The following is a 22,287-nucleotide window of genomic DNA, read 5'->3' on the forward strand; positions in this document are numbered from 1 at the left end:
GTTTGCCATAAAGTTGACAAACCTCTGATCAATACAAGTTAACCACACACTCCCCACCATCACAGATGTTGTCTGCACCCATTTCCTTCCCACATTTTGTTCCTGGCCACTCTGAAATTATTTCACCTGTTTGCCATAAAGATGGCAAACATCTAAGAAATACAAATTAAACACACACACTCTCCCAAGATCACAGTGAATCAGAGTCACAGTGCTGACACAAATGAACTACTAACTCTGGAGTACAAGCCTCATGTGTCCACTTGTTGGATCAGTTGGTACATTGCATATGTATATTGGGGCAAACTGATTTCATGACTTCAGAGCAGTAAATGGCACGTGCAACTGTTTGTAAAGCACCCTGTGGAGAAAAAGTGGATCATTGCAACAAAAGCAAAATGTAGCAATTAGCAAATACAGTATAGATACATATTAGAATGAAAAAAAAAATAGGATAACAAAGAAGGGCCCTTTTTAATTTATTAAAACATGTGCTTCTAATTTCATACTCATGTTAGATAAATGCAGCATCTTTTAAGATTGTATTGTGATGAATAAATGTAGAGCAGTACAATTAATAAAAATATTATTGAAATCAAAACATGGCAGAATGTAGTATCTAATATTTGATAAGGGTAAACTGTGTATCATCCCATGTAATGTAACCACATACCAATTATAAAATAGGCATTGCATTGCTACAGAGAGGCCCCAGCCTTCAAATCAAATTATCCAGACATAAGGGAGAATAATGCTTTTTTTAACAGTTTTTTTCAGTAGAAATGAAATGCAAAAACTAGCATTCCCACTAAAATAGTGGCTTATATCACCATTGCAATACCTGTCAAAATAATGGCAGTATGATGTTTTAGCATATTGTTCAGTATTTTAATAAAAGTGGAAGTGTGGTTACAGGTGAAGTTTAGTGATAGCAGTGAGGACAGGCTCTGACTGTGGTTTCCTTGTAGTCCACAGCAGGGCCAGGCCTGCCTCCCGGAAGTCCTGATGGGAGCAGTAGATGAGAGGGTTAAGACCACAGTCTAGATATGACATCACTGATGACAGCGTCCTTAACCAATCAGGTGCCGGCGACAGGTTCATCCTGCCCAGCAGGATCAGCTGATGGAGAGAAAACAACAAAGACCGTCTGTGAGTGGACAGGTGTGTCTTCACTGTGTGCCTGTAGCATACAACACCTCATTTGTTGTCTCACGTTTGCATTTAGTGAGTGAGTCTCACCTCAGACACAAAAAAGGGAGTGTAGCAGAGCAGGTAGGAGGCCACCAGCAGGGGAGTGACCACAGACAGATCTGCTTCATCATCACTGAGACAGACAGGGAGAGAGAAGGAAGTAACTCTGGCTTTGTTTATAGCACACAGAAGTCCTTTTTATAACCTGTACACTCACACTATACTACACATATACACTACAACTTATATGAGGACAAAAATACCAAATTTATACGGGGAAAAGCCTCTATCATCCTGTCTGCCAATGACTCTTCATCACACTCCCGCCCGAAAAACAGTGTCTGTCTCTGGCAGCAGAGCTAGGTTTCTCCCATAGTTGACTGGCAGTTATTATGTGGTGTGACTTTGAGCAAAAAACTTTATCTCACCATGTATTTGATGCCTTTCACTATTGTGTTGTTTTAGATACTGTCTTTGAAATGTAGAAAAAACACACCAAATTTAATGAAGAAAAGTCACCCTCCTGACCGTGTCTTTGGTGAAATACCCCCCAGAAACATTATCCTTCTCCAGGGGTGAGAGCCAGATAGGGTCTGCTATTTACTGCTGGTGATTATGTGATGTCATTTAGAGCAAAAAACTCCCTCAAACAGTCAGGGTTACGCTTAGATACAAGTGGAAACGTGTTAAAAAACACACAAATCTTAGTGTTATGATGTGTACCATCACACCTCTTTTGGTTCCGCAACCCTGTCATGCTATATTAAAGGGCACACCACCTAATGCTGCCGCTGCTTGGGTAAGTGTGAACAATCAAAGGCGGTGTAGAGTCGAGCCTTCGTTGTGGTGGTATTGTGGAATCTCTGGGAGAAAAAGGCTGATGTTTTCACAATTTTACCCCTGTCAGGGCGGTCTTTCCCTGGGTTTGATCATTGTTAGAATTGTTCCTGCTCTTCTCTTTTTTCATTTGTGAAGCACTTTTAGCTGCTTTGTATGAATGTGGTAAATAAACTCAATCATTTATTATTACTAGTGAGCTTTGAAACATAATGAATGAATAACATATTCTGTGACTTTGAGTCTTTGAACTGAACTGAATGAAATTATTTAAATCAGCAAAGTGATTTATTCTGTCCGAATCTATGGATCACAAACACACCTACTTTGAATGAAATGGTATATGCAGAGAGTTTCACCTACTGTTTCTACTAGTTTGGGTCTTGTATTTTAAACATCAAGAAGAAATGTTGTGTCTCATTTGTATACATATATCCAACCGGGTTTGTTTGAATGGAGCTATAGACAAACAGTTTCCCCCTACCTCCAGTCTTTGTGCTTAGCTATTATGATACATGTCTGTGAGTTATCTATGTGCTGGAAACAAGAAGATGAAGAATCTTGATCATGATCCTGATTAGCACAACTAGACCATTTCCAAAGATGTGTGAATGTACCTTTAAAGTTCATGATCATTTTCAAAAATGCCAATTACAGTTGTGTTTTCAAAAGTGCCTTTACAGCCTGATGTTTAACTCATCCCGGATTTTCTCCTAATAAAGCAGCACAACACAACACAGTTCAATACTAAATCAAGAGCAAATACAGGAAAACTGAACTAACTCTGAGCTGGGCTCATGGCTTATCATGAGTCCATTTAAGGTCCACTGGAAACAACTAGAACATCAAGCTTTGTGTTTTTAAATGACTGCACATTATCTGGTCAGTTTCCATCGTGTATTCTGGATCTTGAGTTAACCTCTCTCAGATGGTTTACCTGGTGCAGCTCATATGACAGCCGAAGGCACTCAGTAGAGAACAGAGGAGGATGAGGAGGAAGGGGAAGAAGATACAGATGGAGAAGGCACAGAGGATATAGGATAACATGTCTGAGTAGCTGCTCTCCCAGAAGACAGCACAAAGCATCTCAGCAGGGTCATACCTGATGTAGAGAGAAGACACAATGGAGATGAACAGAACAGAAACAACTAAACTAAACTAGACTAAACTAAACTACATACTTGATCCAGGCGTAGACAACAGGGACACTCCCAAATACCACCCCTGTCACCCAAGAGGCCAAGCACACTGTCACAACTACAACAAAGCAAGCCCTTCCTGTGGAGACCACGCCAGTCAGCCGCTGCACACAGAGGATCGCTGTGAAGGAAAAGAGAAACCCTCTGACTGACTGCATTCAAGAAAATGGTTTGGTTCAACAAGAGTTGTGTGTTAATGGGTTTCTGTGAGGGGCAACTAGCCTTTTTTATTCTGTATTGTTCCATTCAAGTCTCCAAACTAGCTTCCATTTTTCACTAGTTGGAGAAGAGGATCTGAGACTTTTTGTGTGTTTTGCCCTCTCTCAAATTCGTGTGTTCTCACAAGTTTGATAAAAGCTGGCTGTGTCCAAATTACTCACTACCCACCTTATAGTGGACTATATAGGGAGTTCGCCATTTGTAGCACTGTCCGAATGTATAGTGAGATTTTCTATCTCACCCTAAGAAACCCTATATATTTGACTCCAAGTATCCCACAATGCTTTGTTAAAAGTAGCGTACAATGGATGGTCACAAAGCAAGAATTTTATATACCATAATGCATGCATTGCGCTTGGGAAGGAAAAATGACCCAAGTGGCGTCTGTGTCAAAAGTCTTTTTTCATTAGACAGATGAGCTCACTACTTAGTCCTCTATAGAAAACTCCCGGTGCAGTGAATAAAGAGTAGTTCATGACTGGGTGATGTCAGCCTCTGTGTTAGTGAGTACTTTTCCTTTGCCATGGTAATCCGTCCACCTGGTTTATAAAGATGCTGATTAAACAGCATGATTGGAGCACAGGTGGGATTAGGAGTGGCCACAATAAAAGACCACTCTAACACGTGCAGGTTAATCACACAATACAATGTTAAAAGTCACAAGTTTTAAGGGGGTTAGTTGCCTTGCTGACTGCAGGAATGTCCACCAGAGTGTTTGCCCATGACTTGAATGCTCATTTCACAACTATATACTGTTTGTGGCTTGAGGATGTTGGCCTAATCCTCTTCAGTGGCTGTGAAGTGGCTGTGAAGCTGTTGATCCAGAGCATTCCTGACATGCAGGCCATGTAAGAACTATTTTCAGTGTCCAGGGTGTACTGCCACTCGCATAATGTCAGCTGAGATCGTCTGGGAACCAGTTTTGAGGCTGGTTTAATGTACTTCTAAAATCTAAGAAATGGCACTGGAGACAGCTCTGGAAGACATTCCTGTAGTCAGTATGCCAACTGTACACTCCTTAAAAAAGGGCATTTTTGGTGTTCTGTTGTGTGGTACAACTACACATTTTAAAGTGGCCTATTATTGTGAGTCCAAGCACTGTGCACCAATCATGCTGTTTAATCAGCATCTTAATAAGCCATACCTGCCTAGTGGTTTATTGGTGCATTTCATTGCACCTGGAACTCAGGAAATCGTGTCCATACCAATCTCAAACGATGGCTGAAATGTCCACACCAATATTAAGGTTAAAGGGATAGTTCGGTTTTTTTGATATGAATCTGTATGGCATCCCCGTCAGCAGTGTCGTGCATCAACACTGACTTACCCCCGACAGTGTCCTGTGCGCCGAGTTCTTGCCCGGTTTTGGTGCTGACGAAAGTAGTCCTGCAAGTTGTCTGGGGTCATGAAAATAAAGCCGTTTTCTTCTCAAAACAAATGTGTTCAAAAGAGTGATTCATTTGCATCACAAAACCGTTGTCCACGAAAAAGTCAGATCTCATAATCGCTTGGCGCTATTTTCTCTCGATTCGTATCACCGCGCGCTGCCGCCACACTTTTTTCAGTTGTTTGGCAGTGTTTTACGTACTCGGACCAACGACCACAGCGACGCGAGAGAGCTAACGTGACAGCTAGCTAGCGATGAGTTTATAAGGCTGGCAGCAGCGCGCAGTGATCGAATCGAGAGAAAATGGCACCAAGCGATTATGAGGTCTGACTTATTCGTGGACAACGGTTTTGTGATGCAAATGAATCACTCTTTTGAACACATTTGTTTTGAAAAGAAAAAGGCTTTATTTTCATGACCCCAGACAACTTGCCGGACTACTTTTGTCAGCACAAAACCGGGCAAGAACTCGGCGCACAGGACACTGTCGGGGGTAAGCCAGTGTTGATGCACGACACTGCTGACAGGGATGCCATACAGATTCATATAAAAAAAACCAAACTATCCCTTTAAGGTCACATGGCATCAATATTTTATTTATCAGGTGACAGAAGAACCCCGGCCAGGTTGTAGGTCATACAGGGAAGATTCAGTGCTGCAGGTAAATTTGACATGGTGATATACTGTTTTACTGCATATGTTTGACTGCTTATGTAAAGTAGGTAATGCATCATACAAAATGAATGTCAGTGGCTATGTGGCTACCTACACCCTTGGTCATCGGAAACAGAGACAAAATCTGTGTAGCCCAAGTTCACTGATATAAACACAGATGACATCACATCACAGCACTGTGGCCTCACACGAAGTGGAAAAACACTTTTTACTTTATATAGTGTTTGTAGTTTTCATTTTCATTCAGTTGTTCTGGCTTCAGTTGAAGTATTTGAGAATATGGGTCAGGAGCTGACTCCTCGTGTCTCTTTTTAACTGCCCTGAACTTTTAAAGAACAAGTGGTTCTATATTGAACCTTTAAGGGTTCTATAGCTTGGTACGTATTTGGCACCCTCAAATGGTTCTATATTGAACCATTTCAGAGGGTTCATTTAAAAGAACCCTGTGGCTAGACAAAATGGTTCAATATCGATCCTTTTAGAGGTTCAATCAATATCCCAAACCTTTTATTCCCTTACTGCCTTGGTTGCTTTTGTTAAATAATTCTACAGAATTACCATGATATGAAGTTAATTGACTACTACTATTACTACTACTACTACTACTACTACTACTACTACTACTACTACTACTACTACTACTACTACTTTCAATAAAATAACCAATAACCTTTAATATTTAAAACCTAAATAACATACAGTCAGCCCTTTGACACTACCAACCTATTGCAGATTGAAGAAAAAAAGAGAGAGATGGTTTCAATTTGACTGTATTGAACATCAAAAAGTAGTTGCACCATATAAAAACAATACAATACACAACATAAATTGTAGGCTACATTACAAGATATAAAATATTACAGTGATAAACCAGGCAAAATCACATAACAGCTGCTGAAATAGATAGTTCTACCATGAGAGTCAATCAGTATGTTTACATGACACTCAAGAAAACCGAATTACTGTGCTAGTCTGACTATGATCGGATTTTTAAGATGCATGTATACACCTTAGTCTGACTAAAATCGGACCAGATCGGATTTCTCATAGTCGAATTAAAACACCCAGATTATTCGATTGATAGTCGCATTACTCCTGCATGTATACGTTCCATCGGATCGGATCGGATTTTGCGTTCTGCGCAGGCGCGAGATTTCTTTCCCGGGGCCGTGAGTGAGTGACTAAGCTGTGCATGTAAACGTACTGAATGAGTGCATCAATTTGGCTTTTACACAACTTTCTTGGTGAGAACCACTCCACTTTAAACTGACACTTAAATTCCCCAAAATAAAGATTTTTACTATAAGGAAAAATATCCAACAAAAACTGATTCTGCAAAAAAGTATAATTTAATATGGGATTTTAACAAGGCACAGTACAATACACACAGTAATTAAAATATATTAGCAACACATGCACCAAAATACAGTTTCAATTTCAGGTAAAATAGATTAGATGGATAGATTTAAATATTAAAATATCACTGGGAAATCCTCAACATTTGGAATTACCAATAAATGTTATTGAATAATAGTGACGGGTTAAATGCAAGCAGCAAAAACAAAATTACAGTCGGCTAAAGATTTTAATCTCGGCAAGAACTTTGTTGAAAACAACTATTTCCATCAATTTCATCATTCACTGTGAAAGCTGATTGTACATTTTGAGAACTGGAATAGACACTCTTTTCTTACCATTTTCAGAGGGGAGGATCTCAGTAGAGCTGTAAGTCCCTCCCCAGTCATCCTGACCCTGTATCACTGTAACATAGAGCACAAAAGAAAACGCAATGAAAATATCTAAATCAAACACTATTTCATCATCTGCAGCAGACTGTGAAGGTTAAACAGGCAGAGCTGAAGAAAAAACACAATCAACAACCTGACTGGGTAATAACGTTTCAAAAAGTTGTCATTAGTTGATTTAAATCAGCTGCGCTTTACTCACATTTCACATTAATAGAGATGTATTCAGAAGTCCTCCTCCCCAGCTCGTTCTCAGCTGTACAGTAATACCCTCCAGAGGCAGACGACTCAATGGTGTTGAAGACAGCTGTGGATCTTTACTGAGAGGATGACGGTCTACATTTTCATTGCTTTGGTACCAGGTATAAGTAGCTGCTGGGTTAGCATCACTGCTACAGGTCAGAGTCACTGAACTGCCCTCCACTCTCTCAGCAGAGGGACTCACTGACACAGAGGGAAGCTTTGGAGCATCTGGAGGAGATATAAACGCATTTTACTTTTAATTTTAAAATTGCAGATGAATTTCAGATTAATAACAGATGAAACACAATGAGGAAATATCAGTTATAAAGTTGGTGATGCAGTTTGATTCAACCCTTTGCAACATCTATTAAATAAAACTACTGGCTGTTCATCTTACTTTTGATTCAAATTGAAAACACAAAGCACACAAAGACTCAAAATGTCTCATAGTTCATCAGTGCTGAAGGAAGCAGATCTGTAGCAGTACTGCATGAAGCAGTGTCCCCCTTTACATTAAAACACTGCCCCTGAACACCTTCAGTGAAAGTGTGGGGAAAAGTCGAGGAAATACAGTTTCCAGGAAAAAAAAGACACTATGTGTTTTCCTAATTTGGTATGAGATCACTCCATTAATAAACCATATCTGCTGTAGCTGAGAAATTAATGTTTTAATAATTTTTTAATAGTTTTTAAGGTCAATTCACATATCCAAAATAATGCTGTCACAGCAGCAGTGATGGTTCATTAACACTGCGAGTTGTTGGAAGAATTCAGGATTAAATAGGCTACTTTTAAACGTGTTGGTTCGATCAGTCTAACAGTAAAAGACTTTGTTTATTCTGTTTTTCATTATTGTTAGTTTCTGTTACTTCATACTTATCATATATGGCGTTGCATTACACTGCACTTTGTGCATTGGGATACTACATGAAGCTGGTGATACTTGCAGTCTTTTTTACAGTGCTGATTTAACCACTTCAACCAGTAACGGTCATTTTACCTCTCACAACAGTTCGGGAGTTGCTCCTGTGCTAACAAAAGTGTCACAATAACAAGGACTTTGGTGTTTCAAATGGTTAGTTTGTCACACAATAACACAAAAAAACTCACAGATCGATGCAACTCCTGTATTCTGAGAGGTTAAATTACTGTTTTTGTCAATGGAGTCTGGTGGCTAACTTCAGGTTGGCTAGGTTAGCTAAGTAATAATTAACTGTTATGGTAACGTTAGTTTACAATAAACCACGGTAACGTAACATGTAACCTTATCCGCACTTGCCACTTACCCGGTTAAAACACCATGATGAAAACAGATAGAATTTATAAACAAATATTATATATTTAAAAAAGTCTGTCGGACATTGTACCCACCTTTTAGTTCGTTGGAAGCTGTAACGGCAGAAAAACGAACGCTCAGCCTCCAGACAGCCGTTGGCCCTGAACGGTCCTCTCTCGTGCACATTCAGTGAAGACGATGCTGCCAGTCACAGTCAGAAGACCGCAAGACTGTGTGATCTGGTGATGGCTCGGTCGCGAACGAATCAGTTCGAACGAACAACTCTTTAACGCGAACGAACTGACCTGATTCCCCGTTTCACTTCTCTCTCTCTCGTTCGTTCGTTCTCACAGACCAGTCGCTGTGTTGTTCACTGTTTATTTATCAGAGTTTATAGTAATCTGTTCACCTGGTTGAAGCAGAGCAATATTCAGACATAGCAACGGCAAATTAACGAGCAGTCTATCAGGTACACGTAGAGCTTTCCTTTTTGTCCTCTCATCTGATTACAGAGACGATGGTTATTATTTATAATAATAATAATGGCATCAATGACTTGTCAAAACGAAAGGTACTTAACTTCCTTAGGAATCATAAAATAGATATAGCTCTACTACAGGAGACTCATCTAACCAATGCTGAGCATGCTAGACTAACACGCCAATGGCAAGGGCAGACCTTTTACTCCTCCTTCACATCCCAATCTCGAGGTGTCGCCAAATTGATAGGTAAAAATGTCCCCCTACAAGTAGATAATGTTGAGAAAGACAAACAGGGCAGATACTTGATACTTAAAGGCTCCCTATCATGCTAGTTAATATTTATGGCCCAAATACGAATGCCCTCAATTTTTCCAAAGTTTGTTTTTCACACTAACTTGTCATGCTAGTGAACTTTTCATAGGTGGTGATATGAATTTAGTTCTGGATCCAACCAAAGATCGGTCATCCTCTAACCCCAAAACTCTGTCCCAAGCAGCTAAGCCCCTCAAAAAAGAAATAGCAGATTTCAAACTTGTAGATGTCTGGAGAGAAAAACATAAGTCAGTATGTGAGTATTCCTTCTACTCACACGCTCATAAAAGCTACTCCAGAATTGATATTTTTCTCACTCATGCTGACAGATTCCACCTTATATCCTCATGTGAATATCTAGCTATGACTCACTTGGACCATGCTCCTCTCATGCTAAAACCTGGCAAGGACCCAAAACTCTGTGGTTCCTATAGGCCCATAGCTCTTCTCTCATCAGAATATAAGGTATTCACCAAGGTCATAGCTACCAGGCTGGAGAAAGTGATACCTGACCTTATATATAAAGATCAGACTGGCTTCATTCAGAATTGCTTTTCCTCTGATAATATTCGTAGGTTCCTCAATGTAATTTGCTGCGCCAAAAACATCAACACGCCGGCAGTTGCCCTTTCATTAGATGCTGAAAAGGCATTCGATCGTTTAGAATGGCCCTATCTCTTTGCACTTTTAGAAAAAAAGAATTTTGGTCCAAATTTGATACAAATGATAAAAATACTCAATCCATCAGCAACGATTCGAACAAATGCTGACATCTCATCGCTTTTTCCCTTGTCATGCGGCACTCGCCAGGGCTGTCCCCTGTCCCCGCTCCTCTTCTCATTGGCAGTTGAGCCCCTCGCAATTGCTATTAGAGCACATCCAGTAACAGAGGGCGTTATGGTCGAAGACAAGAAGCACATAATTTCGCTTTATGCTGACGACATTATGCTGTATCTGACTAATATGGAGACGTCGCTCCCCACCCTCTGCACCCTGTTAGAGGAATATAGCTGCATCTCTGGGTACAAGGTAAATAAACAGAAAAGTGTGATGATGCCTCTTAACCCAGCTGCTCAAGGATTATCAAGGGGAGACATTCCCTTTCATTGGGACCCCTGTAAGCTCTGTTATCTTGGTCTGCAAATATCCAACCAGCTACATCAGATTTACTCTCTCAACTATGAATCTCTGTTTAAAAAAGTTGAAGCAGATCTGGACAGATGGAAGTCTCTTCCTATATCCGTAATTGGAAGAATAAATTGTATTAAAATGAATATTTTACCCAAATTTCTTTACTTGTTTCAAGCACTGCCAACACCAATTCCAAAAACTTTCTTTAAAAACCTGGACAGACTGATATCTAGATTTCTGTGGAATGGTAAAACTCCCAGAGTCAAGCTCAAAAACCTCTGTCGGCCCACTGAACAGGGAGGGCTAAATTTACAAGATTTTCAATTATACTATTTGGCTGCTCAATCCAGAGCTATCTGGATTTGGATTAAAGATTTAGAGCACCCTCCAGCTTGGAAACAGATCGAACAGTCCCATACAGCGGAAGCGTTGTCTAGCATTCCATTTATTAACTCGTATCACAAGCAAAAATATGTATCTCCAAATCCAATGATAAAACTTACATCAAAAATCTGGGATGAAATCAGAGCAAAGTTCCATAGTGTCCGCACACTGTACGGTTCCACACCATTTCATTTCAATCCGGTTCTACCTGGGGCATTGAGAGACGGCATTACTAGGGACTGGTATAACAGAGGTATATGCACTTTTGGACACTTATGAGCACAATAATCTGAGATCCTTTGAGCAACCGAGGCTCGCTTTCGGGCTCCCCTCTGCACATTTTTTTAAATACTTACAAGTCAGAGATTTTATTAGGGTACAGCAAGATGGGAAACTTATTCCCTTAGAGGATTCTGAGATAGACAGTATGATGCGAGACAAGCATAACTCTAAAGGCTTTTTATCCTATGCTTATAACAGACTAATGAGCCTGGCAGAAAATAAAGCTTCTACTGCACTTAAAGGAGTCATCACCTGGAAATCGCAATTTCTCTCTTTAAATCCTGCATATTGGTGTTGGACCTCTGTTGAAACTTGCCTGAAAAGCTGGAGTTTGAAAGTGGCTTATTTTTTTAGCTTTGGCTCTTTTTCCGAACAGGAATAGCGCACAATAGTGCGCGTTCCTAAAGCACGAGATTTTGACTCTGCTCCTGTGGTGACGTTACCACAGGAGGCTACTTGCATATTAAGCATCGGCTCACAGCCGTCCTCAGCCAGAGGTTGAGCATGCTGAATCTGCTTATTTCTCTGTCATTTTCACGCCATACATCGTCACCGCCAGCATTAAAACTCAGGTCTTACATGTAAAAATGTGAAAAGTAAGACGGGAAAAAAAAAGAATTTACCATTCAGAGACATGCTGCTGTAAACGTGTCTCTTCCACCGTCTCTGCCTCTTCACTCTCCCGTTCGGTTTCCGACTCTGGCTCGTACATAAATGCCTGAATTCCGTAAGGTTCGTCATTTAGTGTGTGCGCCATGACAGCGGGCTGTTTATGTTTTGGAGTCTGTGTGCATGCAGGCTCACCCCCCATTCCGGCTCTGTCCTTCCTGCGGCCAATCAACGCGCGCCTCATTACATATTAATACAATGCACATCCGGACCGGTCAAAACCTCGCGCATAATCTCGCGTGAGAAAGTCGCGGTATGAAAAACTGTCAGAACAAGCTCTATGTTTGATTTAAAAAAAAAATAATTTTCTAATAAGTTTTAAGAATTGATCCAAAGCGATCCAAGAGGGACTGGATATGTAAAAAACCAGGTGATGACTCCTTTAAGTGGGAAACAGACACTGATTCTGCCTTCGAAGACTTTGAATGGAAGGAGGAATGTAAGGATTTAATACCTAATGTTAATGGTACTGACTCTGAAATATTGTACTTTGTTTGAAAAAATTTAAATAAATAAATTGTTCAAAAAAAAAAAAAAAAAAAACTCCCTGAACTTGGCTTTGAGGTCAGAGTTACACTGCAGGTCAATGAGCTCCATTTGAAGCTCAGGAGGGGCAACTTGCACATCAAAGGAGAAGGGGTCTGCAAAAATTTGAAAAGTGGCTCTGTGCATCTTGAAGTCTGCAAATCTGTGATCAAATTCCTGTAGCTTCACAATGGCATCAACATACTTCTCACCACTGAATGGTGTTTTGTGGAGAATGCTCTCACTTTGTCATAGGCAGCACTGACGAGCTGCCCCTGGCCTTGTAACTTCTTGTTCAGTACATTCAGCTCATGCGTGATGTCAACAAGAAAAGCTAAGTCCATGAGCCATATGGGATCACTTAGCACAAGAACAGCAACCCCATCCTTCTCCATGAAGGATTTCACTTCTGCTCTCAACTCAAAAAATCTCTTTAAGACGTTTCCCCTGCTGAGCCAACGTACCTCGGTGAAGTAGAGCACATCCTCATATTCAGACTCCATTTCCTCTAAAAAAACACGGAACTGCCAGTGCTTTAAGCCCCTGGATCTGATTTGATTGATGCATTTCACGACGACAGACATCACATTGTCAAACTTAAAGCGAAACTCTCACCAAAAAGCAACCGAGGCTTTATTTGTGATTGAATATGAGTCAAACCTTCGCGTGAAAGCATTATTACGATGAAAGAGGCACTTTTAAGATTTACCGTAGTTTCGGTTTTGGGCACGTTAATTTTGAACGGGAGTGCATGGGGCAAGACATGCTAGCATCAAAATCTCTATTTTTAGAACACTAAGAAGGCTCGACACAACATGAAACTTTGCTCGTAGCATCACTAAGGTCTCTACTCATGAACAAGAGCATTGAGAGCATTGTTTGTGTACACAGAGTTCATGAAGAAGGTTTTTGAACTACTCATGTTAGCTGCTGCACCTCCTGCACGTCGCCGTCATGCCAGACAAAAAGTGTCGATCCCCGAGTGCGACCTGACAGGCAGGAGAGTAATGGTGAACCGCTCCTCAAGCGTGCCTGTCAGGTCGCACTCGGGGATCGACACTTTTTCCCTGCCATGAAGGCAACGCGCAGGAGGTGCAGCAGCTAACGTGAGTAGTGCCTCGTGCCTCTTTCGTCGTAATTATGCTTTCACACGAAGGTTTGACTCATATTCAATCCCAAATAAAGCCTCAGTTGCTTTTTGGCGAGAGTTTCGCTTTAAGGCATTTGCTGCAAAGGGCCTGCTGATGGATAATGCAGTGCAGAGCACTGGCCTCCTCCACACCCTCCTCTTCCAGTTTTTTTTTTACAAGTGCCACCAGTCCATTTTTCCTCCCTGTCATTGTTGGCGCTCCGTCGATTGTTATTCCAACAAACCTATTCCATGGCAAACCGGCATCCACAATGGCATCACACAGCTGGCGAAATATCTCCTGAGCAGTGGTCTGGCCATGCATTGGAATTACTCTGATCAACTCCTCCATCAATTCAAAATTGTCATCAACACCACGGACATACATTGCGAGCTGGGCAGTGTCAGTGATGTCTGTGCTCTCATCAAGAGCGACTGAGTAGGCATGGAAACATTTGGCTTTCTCACGCAGTTGATCATAAATGTTATTTGACAGGTCAGAAATGCGCTCTGCCACAGTGTTGGCAGAAAGGCTGATGTTGCTTATCTGACCCTTCTTTTCCTGACAGACTATACTTGCAGCCTGTAACATGCACTTTTTAACAAATTCGCCTTCTGTGAATGGCTTTCCCGCCTTAGCAATCATCTCACTAACCACGTAGCTAGCTTCGACTGGTGAGTTATTCTCTTTGGTTGCTTTCTTGAAGAAATCTTGTTGCCTCAGTAGACATGTTTTAAGATTGGCAACCCGGTTGGCTCTCTCATCTCAATAAGAGAGTTTGGGGTGCCTCTGTGCTCAACAAAGAAATATTGCGTCTCCCACTTTTCCTGAAATTGTCTGTGCTCGTCACCAACCTTTCTCTTCACTGCAGGCTTTGAAAAAGACATGACTGGGTCTGTGTGACAAGATAAATGTATTCCACTTGGTGTGACTCCGCAGTAAAGTTTTAATCAAGTGATTATTGCTAATTAGCCAAAGTATGAATGCAGATTCAGTCACATAGAGATCAACAGTTACCGCCCACTGTTTAAAGGGCTCCGGTTCCGGAAGTGAATTTCGCGGTTTGGGTAAACATTTCCATGGTTACAGCGAGCTCCACCAGCAGAGACGTCGCTGTTACACTATAGGATTGTGGGCAGTGTAGTACTTTTCCATGACATCACGAATAAAACATGTTTTTCTTAAAACATGGTTGATATCATACGGACTTGTGGCTTCTACAGGATCAAATACCATCGTTTCACAATCTCATAACTCGTGGTAAGTCTACTTTGGATGGTTACGACATTATGGCTGCTAAGCTAGCGGCGTTGTACGTCCTAGCCAACACTGATGTTCCGCTGACCACCGAGGCGGACAGACCCCCGACGAGGCACCAGCCAAGCCTCACTCCACCGGCCCCCGAGCTGGCTGAGTGGCCCTGTCGGAGGTCTGCCTGCCTCGGTAATGCCGTTAACATTGACCTTGTCCAAGAGGTCGTAATTCTATTACGGCTATGCGGTGTTACACGGGCACCGCCATTGTTGTTGTGAAATGTTTCTCTGCTTGCATCAAGCCCAGCCGATGGCCCGCCCCCGGGAGCCATATACCCCATTGTGATTGGTAGGTTCGTTCAGCTCCAGATGGTGCAACAAAGGGACCTTCCACACACAAAGTGCAAAGTGCCATTCACACAAAACTCACGGGCCGCACTAACACTAAACTTTCATATCAAGGCGGGGGCCACAAAATATCGTCCCGCAGGCTGCATTTGGCCCGCAGGCCACGAGTCTGAGACCCATGCTCTAAACGAGCCAGAGCAGACAGAGACAGACAGAGACTCTATCCAGACAGAGAGGAGGAGATGAGAAAACGCGACAACATCATCATTCCCAATGTTGCGGGAACATCTGAGACACTCAGGAGGATCTTTAAAAAAATGTGCTGAAGGACAGATATAGAAGAGGTAAATAAGAGGCAGAACTGCGCCCCCTGCTGTCTAAAAGGAGCCTCTGCAGAGTGGGTCGATGCAGCAGGTGGACATGTGCCAGAGAGAGAGACTTTTGTTGGATTATCAATGTTGCCTGTTTTTGTCAGGAGTTGGGACCTTGACAGTGTGCGTTCGAAGACCAGTGAGTGTGATGTTTATGGTTGTTTATTACTCTGTTATTCCTTAGGGTTTACATATTTTGATAATCCGGCTAACGTGTTAGCTCGTTAATGCTAATAGTAAGAAGTCTCTTACATGTATATGTTTGTATTATTACTGTATATTACTGGTTGTTGTAAGTAAGCTGAATCATTTATTCTTTACCATTCCTGGTACTGTATAGTTAATGATGAACATGCTGTTCTGATAACAGTTCCTTTTTATTCTCTGTTCCAGAACCACACACACACACACACACACACACACACACACACACACACACACACACACACACACCTTCCATACATCTTTCACACACATTTCACCCACACACACTCATCTGTCACACTCACACCCTCAACCATTCTTAATCAGCAATAAAGAAACTAAAAGGAACACCTGGATTTGTGTATTCTAACCGGTGCCCCCCAGCGGCCACAAGTGATTCAATCCAGTTTACTATACAGTCCTTACAATAAACCACCACAACAATAAACATCATATCTGGTTCACTCTAAACCCACCAACACAATTAGGCAGAAACATGTCCATCCTAAGGACAAATGTATAACAGAGTAATGTAGTTTATAATGTTCAATGCAGCCAGGACTGCACATATTTGTACATTGGAGAGACAAAACAACCTCTCCATAAATGAATGGCACAACACAGGAGGGCCAACTCTTCAGGTCCAGTCTCTGCAGTCCACTTACATCTGAAGGAGAAAAAACATTCCTGAGGACAACAATGTAAACATCTTGGTCAGAGAAGACAGTTGGTTCACAATTAAAACTGCTTGGTTGAAAATGTGGGTTATTTGGGTAACCTAACGCTGCTTTGGCGTCTGCTGGTTGGACCTGGCCAACGCTGGGTTGTTCTAGACCAGCAGGGTTTGGTTATGGGCTTGACCCAGCATGTTGGGTTGAGACTGTATACCCAAAAATGGGTTAAAAAACAACTCTGCTATTAGGTTAATGTTATCCAATAAATGGGTTAAAATAGAACCATGTTGTTGGGTTATATTAAGAAATAAATGGGCTAAAACACAGCCAAGATGTTGGGTTAATGTTACCAAAGAAGTGGGTTAAAATCAAAATGTTGGTTTGAGAGCAAAATTAGCATTAATTAATGAACATTAACCTTAGTATTGTGAAATGAAATTGTTATTAAACATGAAATTAATTAAATTATTCAACGAAAGAAGTACATAATGTCCATTATTTTATTGGGACATTTCAAGTTCACATTAAAACAGTGGAATACATTTTTAACATTGCTGCATCATAAACATAATGCAAAGTCCATCAATTTAAGTGCTTAACATACATACAATAACCTAAATATTAAAAAAGAAAAGGAAAAAAACAACAAAGTTCGTAGGTTTTTGCCCCCTTCACATGTTCAGTCTACGTATTTTGGCAAATTACATCAGTAAAAACTAGAACAATCAAACAGTCACTTAAAACTGTAATAAATGTAAACATCAGTTTTGTGTACCTGAACTTAACGGGGTGAAGCTGATGAGAGCTCAACTTGCAGCTTAACTAGCCAAGGTGTTGGATGACTCCATTGCAGCAAGTTGAACCTGTTGTATGAACAATTAGTTTGCACAACAGGTTAGGTTCAACTCCACAGGTAAAGCCCAGTGCCGTACCAGACTCTGTATCTGGAGTCTGAATCCAATAAGCACATTTCTGTACATGCCAAAATGACCAGTCAATTCCACTTAGCACAGTATTAATGATGATTGTCTCAACTCAGTGTTTCTCAAAAGTGTAGTCCAGGAATCCCCAAGGATCCTAGAGGTGGGCACCATGGGGTCCCCAGCAAAAGTAGTAACCTGCATCAAAATCAGTTTAACCACTTTAATCCTATTTTACTATTAGCATATTTGAAAATGAGAGGTCTATACACTCAGAACGTGTCATGATGTGAAGGCCTAGTTGACTTTCCAAAAATGTTGACAAATCTTGAAACATTATGAACAATTTGGAATCATTTTGAAAAGATTTAATATACTGTAAGGTTTCTTTTGGTGTCTCTACGAAACCTTGTAAGTCCGCAGCCAAATACACATATAGGGGTCCTTGACATGACATTTGTTCAAAAGCACTGTCTTAACTCACCGGCTGGATGTCAATGAAGGCCCTGCGAACCTCCAGCTTGCTGGGGCGGCACACTTTCTGTCCAGTTTTGTACGATACAGTTGATACAGCGCTATGTCAACCTATTCTGTAAAAATAAAACATTTATTAAACGTCTGTCAACATTAAAGGACCACTTCACTCATTTTCCAGGGTTCGTACACTTTTTTAGCAATAGTTTTCCATGACTTTTCAATGACATCTCCATAACCTTTTATAGAATTTCCAAGACTGAAAATCGGTGCCTCTAAATCAAACCACAGACACACATCTTGATACACTGTCATGTTTTAATCGCAACACTCCTCTCTCCATCACAGAGAGCAAAAGAAATGGAGAACAAAAAAGTATCTACAGTATGTTGTATCAACATATAAGAATAAATAAAAATTCAGTGCACTTGCATTCTTATTAAAACATAAATAAAGATTATTCAAAAATAAATTTCCTCTTAAAACATAAAATGTGCAGAATCTTGAACTTAATGTGGAATGAATCTTTGTTGTAATGTCATACGTGTATTCACTTTTATGAAAACTAACACATAACAAAATAAACTATAAAAATGTTACTCTTCAAACAATAGCTCGAACATAGCTCGAACATGGGGCGACCGTGGCTCAGGTGGTAGAGCGGGTCGGCCTACGTTCGGAGGGTCGGCGGTTCAATCCCCGCACAGCCAACTGCTTCATGGTCGTTGTGTCCTTGGGCAAGACACTTCACCCATCTTGCCTCGTGTGAATGTGTATGACTTCTGTATGTTTGGGGTGGTGGTCGGAGGGGCCGTAGGCGCTGAATGGCAGCCACGCTTCCGTCAGTCTGCCCCAGGGCAGCTGTGGCTACTATCGTAGTTTACCACCACCAGTATGACTGAGTGTGAATGAATGAATGTCAGCGACTTTGGGTCATTGAAAAGCGCTATATAAATAAAATGAATAATAAAAACATCAGTCTGAAACATAACAAGGCTCACATGAAAACTACATGCTTCACAAAATCATCATTCACAGTATAGGATAAAGAAAGGTAAATGTTCGCGTCACGGCACAGACTCTGTTGCTAAGCTTTCTGCAGGATCTCACATCACTCAAACTACCCGCACATTAGCGGATTGTTGGAAGGCACTAACAAACAAAACCAGAGAGTGTCCAAGTGTCATGAATTCCACCCTTTGTCACTCTTATCATCTGGAAGAAGAAATTGTTGCTATATGTTATATGTTACAGCAACAGACACTCAGACACACACACATACACACACACATTAGGATGTCACACAGTAACTGTCTTTACTGCTTCATCTCCGAAGCATCGATGTGCTTGTCGAGGTCTTGAAGAGAAACCCTCTTTTCTTTGGCAGTGCGACGCAAACTGTTTGATTTGGTGATGAAGGTGAGTTTCCCAGTGGATTCAGCTTTTTCAGCGTACTCATCAGCTGCCTTCTCCAAGAGCAGCAAAGTCACTCTCTGCTCTGGCCTTCTTCCTTTTAAGCTCATCCAGCTCATCTGCAAGGGCTTTTCTCTTTTCTCCCCGCTTTTCCTGTTCTCGGGCCCTCCTCTGGTCATCCAGGTAGCTGTGGTACTTCTGCCTTGCTCCAGACACAGATATCAACAGTTCTTTGGTAATTTGTACATTAGTTACACCACCAACTGTTCTGATATGGCCAACAACCTGGGCAACCAGAGAGGCCTCCTTCTGGTTCTCAACAATCAGCTCCTTGTTGATTGAGAATCCTCTCTCAACACTGGCCTGTCCATGAGAGAGAACTAAAAGCATCTTCACCACATTCCATGCTTTGGAGTAAGCTTTGCTGATTCCCATGGACTCATATAGAAGAGTGTCCACTCTATCTGTTTTGAGATCAAAATCCTTGAAGCCGTCTTGGAGGGAGGCAAAATCACAGTTCTTGAATTCATATCATGCATCATATCATGAATTGTGAGTATTCTCTCACTCCTACTAACCTTGGTGGTTTCCTTGTGTAGACTGCTGTCCAAGAAGGGGAGGTGGAGGAGCTTGACGATTGTGATGGCTTCCTTCAGAGATTGCTCTTTCATATACTTTCAGTTACTTTGGCGTGAAAATTCTTACTGCAATAGTCAATGTGACCACCAATTTTTAACTTTATAGAAATGACATAAAATAGCCTATTAGCACCAAAAAATATTTTAAGTCAGTAGGCTGAAATGAATTATGGACTAGATTAATTGATTAACTGAAACAGTATTTCAATTTCATTCATGCAATATGCATCATTAAAGATGCATCATAAAAATTCCAATTCTCTGTGTTCCAGCTAATGGAACGTAAGGACAGGTTCTTCACTGGTAGCTTTAAAAGTCATTTTAAGATAAGAGTGGGTGGGTTCAGACAATAATATTTATCATTTTATATTTTACAGCATTATTTCATAATTCCAATTTACGGTCAAGATCTACCTAACAAATAAAAACTACACACATCTATAACACACACCATAAGCACAGATGACAGACAGACAGACTCACACACACACACACACACACACACACACACACACACACACACACACACACACACACACACACACACACAAAATACATACGCCTCACACCTAACACACCACAAACATGGTGTGTTTGTGGTATTAACAAGAACAACATCAGTAATTAATACAGCCAGTAATACAGTGCAATGACATGAGAATGCTTACCTTTCATCAGATTGTAGATGTCCCCGCTGAGGAAGGGTAACATAGGCTTATCAGTCTGGTACAGCGTGAGGAAGGGTGCCATCTCTCATGCGATGCTGTTGAAGATCATCACTTTTGGGATGAAAAGAGGATCCTGTGCACTGTTCTTCACAACTTCAAAAGATTGAGTCTTCGGATCTGGTAGCTCTCCCTTGTGCACCAGCTCTATATAGGCTTTCACATGCGGCCAAAGCTGCAAAGCACGGTCGGATAGAGTTACGTTTTCAAGCCAGCGGTGGCTGCAAAACTTCAGCATTGCAGTGCTGCATCCAGTTGCGGAGGTGAAATCTTCCAGGCGAGCGGGGCAGTCATGAAAGAGCCGGTACAGGCTCCAGAGGGTATGCTCGATTTCCCAGCCTGTAGCTTTCGCTCCATCTCTGATGTGTTATGCACAACGTGTAAACCGCATGAACTTGACATTAACAAGCACCTTGTCCACTTGCTTATTCATCTCCTTTTGAGTCAGTTCAAAAACTTTCCAGTTTACATGTGGTCCGTCTCTGGACAGTTGCAGGAGATTGCGCAGCTCCGTCTCGGATAGCATTTTGCTAATTTTTTCAACTACATCAATCGCAGTGGAGTGCCCCAAAAATTCAGAGCCAATATATTTAGTTTTGACTTCTGGTCCATCCCACAGTCTTACATGAATGTCCATTTGTTTTGACTGCAAATGCTTAAGACTTTCGTCAAATAAAACAACATATTGCGACACCTCTTTCCTTATCAGCTTCTTATAATATGGGGCAAGAGGAATATCTCAATTTCTCCAGCTTTAAATGTGCGAGTACTTCCTCAAGCCAGCGTTTATGTGTTGGAGCATTAGGGCTTTTCCAATTAACAAGAATTAATTTCCTGGCAAGAAGTTTGACAAAAGCAACTATACTTGCTTGATTTGCTGAGAGTGTGATTCCTTCCGGTGAGGCACCAAATATTGCCATAATTGGATTGGGGCTGATCCTTTTCTTACAAACATAGGAGATGCCATCAAAGATAGACAGCCAGAAGGAGCTCAACACTGGGCACGACCAAAACATGTGGCCAAGGGTGGCCTCCACCTGGTGACATCTTTCGCATCTTGGATCTACATCGGCATATAGTTTAGCCAGTCTGCTCCAGGAGAGGTGAAGCCTGTGAAATATCTTAAACTGAATTAAACCATGTCTGATACAGATAGATGATGCGTTCACTCGACTTATTGCCAGTTGCAAGGTCACATCCGGTATCTGCAGATTAAGATCCTCCTCCCATTTGGTCTTTATATGGTGAAGGGAAGGAGCAGCTACATTTTGGATTGTATCATATACAAATGAAACAAAGCATTTTGTTTGTGGATCCCTGTTGGATCCAATCTTCCTCTATGGCTACTAGGGAAGGTGAAAAACATGTCTTTGTGTAATTTCGAATCTGCAGATATCTGAAGAAATGGGTGTTTGGAATGTCGAAATGCACCTTTAGATAGTCAAATGAAATAAAAAGGCCATCTTTAAAGAAATCCTTTACACATATGAGACCTCTACTTTTCCACAGCTTAAATGCTGGATCTATGAGAGAGGGAGGAAAAAAGGGGTTGGCAAGGATGTGACTTGATAGAAGCGGTT

General features: G+C 41.2%; 1 protein-coding gene across 1 annotated transcript in view; it reads right to left on the reverse strand.

Annotated features, from left to right (window-relative positions):
• Window positions 1-834: 834 nt before the first annotated feature.
• The window catches only part of LOC115581022 (parapinopsin), a 34,620-nt gene continuing 13,167 nt past the window's right edge, over window positions 835-22,287 (reverse strand). Inside the window, exons 5-8 of the mRNA XM_030415865.1 lie at window positions 3,210-3,348; window positions 2,966-3,130; window positions 1,240-1,324; window positions 835-1,119 (exon numbers count right to left, since the gene is read on the reverse strand). Coding sequence (XP_030271725.1) covers window positions 910-1,119; window positions 1,240-1,324; window positions 2,966-3,130; window positions 3,210-3,348 — 599 coding nt within the window. The 3' untranslated portion in view covers window positions 835-909. The remainder of the gene's footprint in view (window positions 1,120-1,239; window positions 1,325-2,965; window positions 3,131-3,209; window positions 3,349-22,287) is intronic.

Source organism: Sparus aurata, chromosome 1 (genome assembly GCF_900880675.1).
Source record: "Sparus aurata chromosome 1, fSpaAur1.1, whole genome shotgun sequence".
Classification (NCBI taxonomy): Eukaryota; Metazoa; Chordata; class Actinopteri; order Spariformes; family Sparidae; genus Sparus; species Sparus aurata.